The sequence below is a fragment of the Heptranchias perlo genome, chromosome 2, assembly GCF_035084215.1.
Source record: "Heptranchias perlo isolate sHepPer1 chromosome 2, sHepPer1.hap1, whole genome shotgun sequence".
Classification (NCBI taxonomy): Eukaryota; Metazoa; Chordata; class Chondrichthyes; order Hexanchiformes; family Hexanchidae; genus Heptranchias; species Heptranchias perlo.
Window position 1 is genome coordinate 144,219,454 of NC_090326.1, and position 12,474 is coordinate 144,231,927.

At 41.8% G+C, this 12,474-nt stretch overlaps 1 protein-coding gene across 1 annotated transcript in view; it reads left to right on the plus strand.

The window, feature by feature from the left end:
- The window catches only part of adarb2 (adenosine deaminase RNA specific B2 (inactive)), a 603,243-nt gene that overhangs the window by 461,163 nt on the left and 129,606 nt on the right, over positions 1-12,474 (plus strand). Inside the window, 1 exon segment of the mRNA XM_067999193.1 lies at positions 7,677-7,791. Coding sequence (XP_067855294.1) covers positions 7,677-7,791 — 115 coding nt within the window.

The window sequence follows — 12,474 nt, forward strand, 5'->3', positions numbered from 1 at the left end:
GTTCAGTTTCACAGCAAGAGGAATTTAGTTTGCCTGAAAATTTGCCAATGCAGCAAGAGGATTATGAATCTTTGGAATTCTCTACCCCACAGGGCTGTGGATGCTCAGTCGTTGAGTATATTCAAGACTGATAGCGATAGATCCAAGGGAATCAAGGGGAATGGGGATCGGGCGGGAAAGTGGAGTTGAGGTAGAAGATCACCCATAATTTTAATGAATGGCGGAGCAGGCTGGAGGGGCCGTATTCCTGCTCCTATTTCTTATGTTCAACAATCCTCTTTTAAATTTAAAAACTGCCCAGTGGTCAAGTGGCCAGTCGAAGGTCAAGAAGTTTATTTTTAAAATATGCTTCAAATGACGGTGCCTCCATAGCGCAGTTACAAGATTCATTGTGTAGAACCTTTTGCTTAATCAAAAAATGTTGCCACCTTCTATCTTTGGTACTGCAGCCTGTCCATGACCAAATAAATACCAAAAAGTAACCGTGCTCCCTGCTGCTTCCCCTTGCTGTGGTTCTCCCTGCCACCACACCCCCAGAAACACTCTGCTTCCCTCTGTAGTGCTCCTCCCTCCCAAACAGATCCCCGGTGGTTCCTTGCTGCCAGTCCCAGCTCTTACCGTCACATGAAGCTGTCAATCTGTTCCAAGAGCAGATTCCCCAATATTGGCAGTGTGATGCCCGGGTGACTTTAACGCCCGGGTATCATCTATATGTCGCCGGTCAGCTGCACGGTGAGCAGGAGCGGAAATTCGGACAGCTGCCCGGTGGGCAGGAGCGGAAATTCGGACAGCTGCCCGGTGGGCAGGAGCGGAAATTCGGACAGCTGCCCGGTGGGCAGGAGCGGAAATTCGGACAGCTGCCCGGTGGGCAGGAGCGGAAATTCGGACAGCTGTCCGGTGGGCAGGAGCGGAAATTTGGTCAGCTGCCCGTTGGGCAAGAGCGGAAATTCAGACAGCTGTCCGGTGGGCAGGAGCGGAAATTCGGACAGCTGCCCGTTGGGCAGGCGCGGAAATTCGGACAGCTGCCCGGTGGGCAGGAGCGGAAATTCGGACAGCTGCCCGGTGCGCAGGAGTGGAAATTCGGACAGCTGCCCGGTGGGCAGGAGCGGAAATTCGGACAGCTGCCCGGTGCGCAGGAGTGGAAATTCGGACAGCTGCCCGGTGAGCAGGAGCGGAAATTCGGACAGCTGCCCGGTGAGCAGGAGCGGAAATTCGGACAGCTGCCCGGTGAGCAGGAGCGGAAATTCGGACAGCTGCCCGGTGGGCAGGAGCGGAAATTCGGACAGCTGCCCGGTGAGCAGGGGTGGAAATTCTGGCAGCAGGAGGCGGTCGGCCGGAACCAAAGGAAGGCTCACCAGTAAGGAGGTAAGTCGCGGCGGGGGAGGGGGGGGTGGGTGGGGATGGAGTAGATGCTCAGGGCTGGGGAAGGCCTCAACTTTCCTTGGGGCCAATGGCCTCTTCTGTTCCCGGATCACTTCCCACTGTCTTCACCTGGTAGCTTCCCCGCATCAGCCCATGATGTCATCAGACGCCGAACTACATATTTAAAGAAGGACCCCGCCAGTTGCAGGTGGCTGCCTTTGGCGCCTGCTCAAAAGAGCAAGTTAAAATCGGGATTGGCGCGGAGCAGCAGGCAATTGGTGGGTAAGTCACGCTGTCATAGCCGATTTATAAATCACATTTATCCTGTCTAACTAAAGTCATATGAAATATATAATATAGAAATCTTAATTTTTGTGCTGCTTTTAAAATGTCATGCAGATATGTTAAGCATATCACAAATAGTAATTTTTAGACTTATAAAAATCCCATCCAAACTTCACAGCTTAGGAAATTGTCAATGTATAAGTGATAGCAGCAAATCAGGTGAGCAACCAGGCACCTAATGTCACACAACCTAAAGGCAATCAAAGTGGGCAATTAATGTAAAAAGGTGTTCCAACGATGATTATGTAGATGGATGCAATTATTCATGTTGAGTTTCCAAACAAAAACAAACAAATAAGCAACCGACATTTCTCCCTTCAGTCAGATGGTTGCACATTACTTCAAGTGACTCCTTGTTATTAACAGCGTCTCCTGGGTCATGCAATCATCAATTATAACACTGCCTGCCTCTAGTTTCACTGCCATCACGTAGCAGAGACAGCAGTCCTTGGAGACAGTGTGAAAAAATTGTTAAAACTTGCTCAAAATGGCAGGATTGATGAAAATTCTAATATAATAACATCACAGAGTCTACATTTGCTACACTGTAACCTGTCATTGTTAAGAATCTGGAGTTGCAGTCTTAATTTACACTTCAGACAACTTTCGGAGTTTTAGAAGGCAGCAGAACTCAAGCTGTCACTTCTCCCGGGATGTGCAGGAGAAAAAGTTAATTTAAAAAAAACAGTTAGGGGTGCAAGCACATCAGATTTGTATGTAAACACCCTGGAGTTTTGTTTGCACATGATTTTGTTACACAGTTTGAAACATATTTGGCCCAGAATTTGCTGTCAAAATAACGGTGAGGCTAATGGCATTCACCATTCTTTATGCACAAATCACACAGCGAAAGAACAGGGAAGTGGGACTAATCGGACAGATCTTTCAAAGAGCCGGCACAGACACAATGGGCCGAATGGCCTCCTTCTGTGCTGTACCGTACGATGATGCTATGATACTAACTTCAGGCGAGGGCAGATGAGCAGTTAAACGCAAAAATCCAAAAGTTTCTGTCCAAGATGCGCAGCTCCACCATTAGCTCGCGAAAATGGCATCTCGCTGCGTGACTCACCATTGAAATGCATTGAACGGTGTGAAGTTCCGGTACGTGCAAACTAGACTCGCCACGGAAAGTTAGGACGTGATAATGTTAATTACTGCCAAACAACCTCTCTGGCACTGAAAATTATTATAAGCCTGGGATCTCATTCCCTCAGGTTTTAATTATTGTTGCACTTCCAGTACAAAATATCACGGAAATTAAATGAACAAGGGCAAGTCTAACTAATGGCAGGCACCGTTCATTCACCGGCTACAGCAAATTCTGGGTCATTGATTCCTGGGCTTTTTTGGAATTTAATTTTAATTTTTTTTTTTACTTTTTCTTTCTGTCTCTTTTTTGTCTCTCTCTTAATCCAATCTTTCTTTCCCTCTCTTTATTTCTCTTTCTGCACCTGATTTGACATTGAATTCACCCATTCTAACTTACACTTCCTCGCACTGTTCATTTAACAATCCTTCAAACTGGTTATGGAGATACACAGTTGCTTGCCTTGTTCACACAGATCCTAGATGCTCTGTACAGGGTGCTGTGCTGTTTCCATCTCGCACTTCCAGCAACTTGCAGTGCAAGATTATCATGGAAATTAAACGGGCATGGGCAAGTCTAACGAATGGCTGGTGCCATTCATTGACCGGCTACAGCAAATTCTGGGCTTTTGGCTTGCAGGACTGTAAGTACAATGCAAATCCAAAGATGCCACAGAAGTATATTTCCACAGTGACAAGTGTTTTGAAAAGTTGTCGCAACATCTGAATGACAGAGAGGTGGTCAAACAAAGCTAGGTGGGGAAGAAGGATGTCCAAATTCTATCACAGCTATGTTGTATCAGACAGTACAAGGATGAAGTCCTCAGAATGTGATCATGAAGAGAATCCTGGTCCATAGAGAAGACTAAAGCCAAAGCAGGGGAATTCAAACTTAACCAACTCTCTGAGCATCTTCGAAATAAAATTATGATGTTCTCCTTTATCTGGTGTCACCTTTGGCTGGGGATATTTTGAGCAAAGTCCAAAAATGACCAAGAAGGACGATAGGACTGCCTCGTAATACTGGGGCAGAATCTTCATCTGCTTGGAAGGTCAAATTAGCCCGTGCCATTAACTTACCACAAATGCCCCGATTCAGCAAAGGAGGGAATCTTGTCCAGGCTGTGTAATTTATCACCTGGTTAACTCTTATACCTTGAATTAGGCTCCTTGAATATTAGCATGCGAGCACGTAACACATTGGGCCAGAAATCACGCAGAACGTTGAGGCAACGTTCACCGCAGCTCCTGCAAATTTAATTAACAAAATACTTACTGCGGGTTCTGTGGCGTCCAATTGCTTGAATTTGAAGCTTACACAAAACGTGCGCTATCAACCCGGCCTCTGAGCAGCGCGAGTTGCCGCACGGCTGGAAACGTCTGTGAGGAGACGACACGCCCACAAAATCTGTCAGGAAGAGAAGTCACGCCCACAGATTCAGGCTGCATCGCTCAAACAGGCAAGCAGACTTCATTCATTTAAATTAGTATTCTGGATGCCATTGTAAATAAAAATTTTAATTTTTTTTAATAGAATGCCAAAGAAATAATTGAATTAAATTAAAGAGACAGAAGGGAAAAGTAAAAAAAAATAATTTTTTAATTTTAACTTTTTTTAATGACCAAAAAATATTAAAATAAGGAGTAATGAGACTCCACATTTTTAAAAGTTAATTTTTAGTTGATTGGCAGTCATTAAGACTAACCACACTTTTAAAATTTAGTTTAGACCTGGTATTTTTAAGCATGCCGGTTTGGTGGTGTAATTAGTTACTTTCCAGCTGGGCAGATAAGCAAGTTGGTGCTTTTTCAATGATTTCTCTGATTGCAGCAGGCGATGTCCCTTTAATTCGAAGCTGTCATATCACTGGCAAACCACCAGGAGCAAGTTCACAATTTCCGTGTTTTACTACGCACATGCAAATGAGGGAACTTGCTCCTTCAATTCGAACTGAGAGCGCTGTTGAGCTCCTCTGTTACTTCGAGAGCGATTTCTGGCCCATTAATCTAAAATTCTTTTACCTGCCTTTTAACAGAGGGATTAACCTGATTATTTCAAATCGATTAGCAGCTTTCTTAAAATAGCAAGCAACAGAATTTCATGCAAGCAATCATATGCTAATATTAACCGAGCCTAATTTCAAGGCATTAATGTGGTGAATCATAAGCAATCTTGGGAAGATGCTGGAAGAGACCTGGGAGTGATAGTAGACTCAATATTTACCACACCCGCGCCAGTTCAACACCATTCATTAAGTAAGTATGTCCGATATTTTTTCTGCCAATGTGTAACTTGTACTTATCTGTACTGAATGTCATTTTCCATAGTTCTGCCCACTTTGTATTGGTCCTTCTGTAGTTCCTTAGCTGCCACATCAGACTATATTGGCCCTCTCACCTAATCTGATCAATTTGCATTTATTTAGATTAGAAACAACAGGGAGCTCAACATCACTCCCTGGGTTACTCGGTTCAGTACATCTCCCCAGTAAACTCCTTTAACTAGTAACTGCTGACTGGATTTCTTTCATCCAATTCCTTATTCCCCTTCAAGTTTTACCTAGGACGCCCGCTGCTTTAAGCTTGTGAGCGACCTTTCATGTGGCACTTTACTGAAGACTTTCTAGAAGTCGAAGGACACTGTATTATAAGGCTTTCCAACACGCACTAAGGATGTCAATTCGTCAAAAAAAAATCATGAAGTATAGTCAGGCGGGAAGTACCTCTTCTGAAACTAGGTTAACTGGGTTATGAGACTAATGGGCCAATTGTTAGCCAGGTTTATTTGCTTCCATTTTTTTGAGAATAGGGCTCACGTTGGCGTGTTTCCAATCCAATGGGACCTTCTCTGTGGCTATTGACTCTCATAATTGCCATCAGCATTGTGTAAGTTTTGTTTCTAGTGTCGCTTAGCACCCTCTGGTATATAACATCTGTAATTTTGAGCACTTTAAGCCTGTCTAGAACAACCATACAACACCAGGTTATAGTCCAATAGCTTTATTTGAAATCACAAGCTTTCGGAGCTTTGCTCCTTCGTCAGGTGACAAAGGAGCAAAGCTCCGAAAGTTTGTGATTTCAAATAAAGTTGTTGGACTATAACCTGGCGTTGTACGACTCCTTACATCTGTCCACCCCAGTCCATCACCGGCATCTCCACATCATAGAACAACCATGCAAGTGATGCCAAATCTATTACATTTAGCGATAGAACCTTTTATTAAGGGTTGCATGTTATTAGCATTTTATCTGGTAATCATTTAATTTGTGTTGTTTTTTTCAACAAAGCTACTTCGGGGAAAAAAAAATCGAAGAGATTCTGCTTTACAGCGTTTACCTTGTTTTGATGTTTTCTACAAAAAATAATAATTTTGGCTACATTCACTGCTCCTGAAAATGGTCTTGCCTCATTCATTTTCCAGGAATGGAGAACAGGGGCAAGGACTAGAATTATCAAAGCCTGCTGCGTTCTGTGAATGGCCTGTCTTGCTGTCAATTATGTAATTGTGCCAAAGAAATTGACATGTGTCAAAGTATGACACCTGATACGTGACAGGCAAAACACAGGACTTTAATAAATATATAGATTGCTGTGTTCCGTTAAATCAGATGCATTGTGTAATCTAATTTGTCTTTTAAAAGCTCAAATATTAATCAAACCACCCAAAGTATATCAGGTTTTGCATCATCATTATTGATGATAGTTGAATGACTCACAGATGAGTGATACTTGGGTGTAAAAATATATATGTATCTGCATAATTGGTGTGAGATTGTAGGAGGGATTAAACCCACATTTAACCTGATTTAGGAGGCATTTGTTCAGTGGCTCCAATAAAGCAGGCAATGTCTGTCTGACATTCAGATGAGATCTGCTCTAAATAACTGCCTTAATTGCTTTTTAGGCAACATGTGATGTTCCATTAGAGGCCATTTAAAGATAATGTTGAAAATGCAGAGCAGCAGTTAGTGCACAGTAACATCACATGCAAGATGATCCAGGCAACAACAAAAAAAAATCTAACCTCTTTTACAAATTGATTACTAGAAAGAAAATGAGAAATTCTCATCTTTTAGTGATTTCTGCCTTAAAGGTAGTGAGTACATTTCAAAGATGTAAAGACAATCTTTTGTTTTTATTTATTTGCTGGAATTAATAATCCAAGGAACTTTTTGAGATGTCCACAGGCATATGCACATTCTCATGCAGAGGATATTATACGTTAATCGCAAAAATCTAGATTTATAGCATAAAGGTATCAAAATCACTTGACTTCTATTAGGTATAAATACCATTAAATGCTATCACTGAGATGAATGTCATGAGAATTGCAAAACGTCCCATATTATGAAATAGTGGTAACAACAGGCTAAGGACAGTGTTATTCATCACTTCTTATTCGCAGAAACAGAAAAAAAAATTCATACCTGAGGATATGCAAAACTTGATCTGCAATTGTCAAGTTCGACTGTCCCTATTTGAACTTTAACCTGAACAAATGAATCATTAAAAAGGATTTAAAACTTGCGTGTGATATAAGAAGTGAATTGGAAAGATGAAGGGAAGATTTATAACAGGCCACAACATGTGACCGGAGACAGCGGTGTAGATAGAGAAATAACAAGGACGAGGGAAGGTGTTACACACTGAGTGGACTAGACCCATTACCTTGCTGCTCAAGATAGAAAGTAACTCAATTGGCAAGTGAATTATCCAGCATTTAACAGGGGGAAAAAAATCACTTGTTTTTCTTTTCATCTCAACAATTGCTCAGGAAGAGAAGTATGGAATTGGAAGCCTTCAGTATTGTACCGCAGTGGACAACATAAGATCGAGCGAAAACAACCTCACAACAATGAAATGTATCCGTGTCTTTCAGGAGTTTGCTGATGCAGTATTCCAGCTGGTCACAGAGAAATTCAAAGAGCTGACAGACAATTTGACCTCCTCACATGCGCGGCATAAGGTGCTGGCAGGAATCGTAATGACCAGAGGTAAGGCAAGTCTAAACCCTGAGGGCTATTTTTCCTTAATACAAAATGTCGTACTCTGGAGGATACTTTTTCTTTTTCTTACTTTTATTGGACAAAAATGCTTAATGTATTTTTATTGTCTAGTCTATTTTCTGAGATACTGTTCGCATTTAAAGTATATGTTGCACCTCCTTTTCAGCTGGCTGTAGAGCTTTGAAGTATTATTTTTAATATTTTACAGTCGTGCTTAATGTGGCATGCTGTAAATAAATGCAGTTGCCTGAAATACCAAATGCTACTAAAATATTTTTAAAACACTGTTTTAGATTAAAAAGGTATTGCTAAATGAACCAAATTGTAATCTTGGATTCCTATAGATTATCTCTGACAAACATCTAAATTCACAAACAATAAATGAATTTCCTCGAGGATGGTTTTGCACATTCTCTGAGAGAAGGGCCCCATGTTGATAGAAGAAGTGAACGATTGGCCCAGAATTTGCTGGGAAAGTAACGGCGAGTTTAATGTGCACACCGTTGTGAGTGTGTAAATAACCCAGCAATTTGTGGCGAGGAAGAGATATCCAGTGAGTTGCCAATTTAGCTAGTGCTGAGGGAGCTGTCAATAGATAATTTAGGTTTTTGTAGCCCATCATCAATCAGTCAAATATCAATTTAAACAAGTAATATAAGTCTGGATTGGTGAACACCTTTCCTGTACTTTCCAAAACTTAGGCCCCAATATTTACGGGGAGGTGGGGAGGGTGCGGGGATTGAGGGGTAGTTGGCCGGGAAGAACAATGACAGATGAAATTTAATGCAGACTAGTATAAAGTGCTACACATACGAAGGATGTACTTCATGAATTGTGTTGAAAGCTAAAGATGAAGCACGATGGGCCGAATGGCCTCCTTCTGTGCTGTAGGATTCTCTGAATCTATGAATGAAGAGCAGCAATCAACAAAGCCAATAGGAAATAAAAACAGAAATGCTGGAAACACTCAACAGGTCAGGCAGCATCTGTGAAGAGAGAAACAGAGTTAACGCTTCAGGTCGATGACCTTTCATCAGAACTGGATGAAGTTAAAGATTTAACAGTTTATAAGCAAGTACAGAGACAAGGAAAGGGGGGAGGGATGGAAAGAACAAAAGGGAAGGTCTGTGTTAGAGTGGAGGGCTGGAGTGATTAAATAACAAAAGGGATGATGGTTCAAGGCAAAAGGGGGTGGTAATGGGACAAATAAAGAAACAAAAGATGGGTCTAGAGGAGGTATAAATGGTTACAACAGAACCATTACCACCATCTGCTGTCCGAGAAAATGGAAGCAGTGGTTACAAAGAATTACAAAGAATGTACAGCATAGATACAGGCCATTCAGCCCAACAGGTCAATGCCGGTGTTTATGCTCCATGCGAGCCTCCTCCCACTTTCTACATCTCACCCTATCAACATATCCTTCTATTACTTTCTCCCTCATGTGTTTATCTAGCTTCCCCTTAAATGTATCTCTGCTAGTCGCCTCAACTACTCCTTGTGGTAACGAGTTCCACATTCTTACTCTCTCTGGGTGAAAAAGTTTCTCCTGAATTCCCTATTGGATTTATTAGTGATTATCTTATATTTATGGCCTCTAGTTCTGGTCTCTCCCTCAAGGGCAAACACCGTCTCTATGTCTACCCTATCAAACCCTTTCATAATCTTAAAGACCTCTATCAGGTCACCCGTCAGTCTTTCCTTTCTAGAGAAAAGAGCCCCAGCCTATTCAATCTTTCCTGATAGGTATAATCTCTCATTTCTGGTATCATCCTAGTAAATCTTTTTTGCACCTTCTCCAGTGCCTCTATATCCTTTTTATGATGTGGAGACCAGAACTTTGCAATACTCCAAGTGTGGTCTAACCAAGGCTGTGTACAAGTTTAGCATAACTTCTCTGTTTTTCAATTCTATCCCTCTAGAAATGAACTCCAGTGCTTGGTTTGCTTTTTTTATGGCCTTATTAACCTGTGTCGCTGCTTTTAGTGATTCATGTATCTGTACCCCTAAATCCCTCTGCTTCTCTATCCCATTTAGAATCTTATTTTCCGAGGAGTATGTAGCCTTCTTACTTTTCCTACCAAAAATCTACCACCTCACATTTGCGTATATTGAAATTCATTTGTCATTGCATGCCCATTCTGCAAGTTTATTGATGTCTTCCTGCAGTCCTTCTCAGTATTAACTATACCCCCCAATTTGGTGTCGTCCGCAAATTTTGAAATTGTACTTCTAATTCCCAAGTCCAAATCATTTATGTAAATGGTGAACAACAGTGGTCACAGCACTGATCCTTGTGGAACACCACTTCCCACTTTTTGTCAGTTTGAGTAACTACCTTTAACCTCTACTCTCTGTTTTCTGTTTTGTAGCCAACATGCTATCCATTCTGCTACTTGTACCCTGACTCAACATTCTCTGACCTTAATCATGTCTACTATGCTGTACATTATCAAGGGCCTTTTGAAAATCCAAATATATTACATCTACTATATTTCCCTTGTCTACAATTTCTGTTACTTCTTCAAAGAATTCAATAAGACTTTTGAAATCCGTGCTGACTATCCTTTATTATATTTTCGGTTTCTAAATGTTTCTCTATTACATCTTTGAGTATGGATTCCATTATCTTTCCTACCACCAATGTTAAGCTAATTGGCCTAAAGTTCCCTGGACTGGTTGTGACCTGAAGTTGCTCAACTCAGCGTTGAGGCCAGAAGGCTGTAAAGTGCCTAATCGAAAGATGAGGTGCTGTTCCTCAAGCTTGCATTGAGCTTCATTGGAACAGTGTAGGAGGCCAAGGACAGACAGGTCTGAATGGGAGTGGGAAGTGGCAAATGACCAGGAGCTCAGGGTGACTCTTGCAGACTGAACGGAGTTGTGCAGCAAAGCGATCACCCAATCTGTGTTTGGTCTCCCCAATGTAGAGGAGACCACCTCGTGAGCAGCGAGTACAGTACACTAAGTTGGAAGAGGTACAAATAAATCGCTATTTCACCTGGAAGGAGTGTTTGGGGCCCTGGACAGTGGGAAGGGAAGAGGTGAAAGAGCAGGAGTTGCATCTAACTAATAGGATGTTGAACTACATAGCCAGAGTAGACTATAAATCAAATTGTATTGTGCTCTGGTCAGACCACATTTTGAATATTGCACCAGTTCTGGTCACCAAGAAACAAGAGAGAGTCAAGTGGTGGAGGCAGTACAGAGAAGAGCCACAAGACTGAACCCTTGTGTCAGGAGTCTGAGTTATGAGGAAAGATTGGATAGACGGGTTTTTCAGCCTGGAAAGCAGATATCTGAGGTGTGATCTTATAGAGGTATGTAAGATTGTTAACGGTTTAAAAAATGTTAAAATGAAAATCATTACTTTAAATCAAATGGGAGTAGAATTAGGGAGCAGAAGTTGTGAAGAATTTCCTGACATAAGTTCTAAAATTACCTTTTACTAATTTGAACCTCTGCTCCCTAATTCTACTCCCATAGTTTAATTTAAAATAATGGCCCAGAATTTGCTGTCAAAATAACGGTGAGACTAACGGCACTCACCATTATTTATGTGCAAATTGCACAACAACTTCAGGCAAGGGCAGATTCGCAGTTAAACGCGAAAATCCAAAAGTTGGTGTCCAAGACGTGCCGCTCCGCCATTAACTTCACGAAAACGGCACCTCGCTGTCTGACTCACCATTGAAACGCATTGAACGGCGTGAAGTTCCTGTACTTACGCAGTAGATACGAACTAAACTCGCCACAGAGAGTTAGGACTTGCCCATTTCAGCCTAAGTACCCTTTTTATGACGTGATAAGTGTTAATTTTTTTTTATTCGTTCATGGGATGTGGGTGTCGCTGGCGAGGCCGGCATTTATTGCCCATCTCATAATTGCCCTTGAGAAGGTGGTGGTGAGCCGCCTTCTTGAACCGCTGCAGTCCGTGTGGTGACGGTTCTCCCACAGTGCTGTTAGGAAGGGAGTTCCAGGATTTTGACCCAGCGACGATGAAGGAACGGCGATATATTTCCAAGTCGGGATGGTGTGTGACTTGGAGGGCCAGTAAACCTCTTTGGCACTGAAAATTAACTATTACAAGTGTGGAGTCTCATTCCTTCAGGTCTTGATAGTTGTTGTTGCACTTCCAGTGCAAAATATCATGGAAATTAAACGGGTAAGGACAAGTCTAACTAATGGCAGGCACCATTCGTTGACCGGCTACAGCAAAATCTAGGCCATTGATTCCCAGGTTTTTGCCTGGAAGTTTAAACAATAAAGAAGTCAGTTAATCTGGGGTAAGTAGATGAAATACATTACATGTGGGAGTTACATAAAAGAGGATGGAGCATATGTTTTATATGGTGTCTCTGTTAGACATAAGCAAAATTGATTATTATATTAGCAGTCACGATTTACTATGGAATGATAGTGAGAACTAAAGAGTGAGTTAAAGTCCCTTCGATAAGGTGTAAACCTACAGATTCTACCCCAGAGGCAATAAATAAAAAAACAAAGTCTTTGTTTTGTAGACTCTTTGACAGAAGGTGAATTTTATTTCCCTCTGAGCGCCGAATTACTCAGCGGATTTTGAACCTGCACGCTTGCATTTTTCTTTTGACGTAAATGACAGAAAAATCTGATCATAAGATACTCATTGTCATTGTTCTAAATTATAGTTGACTG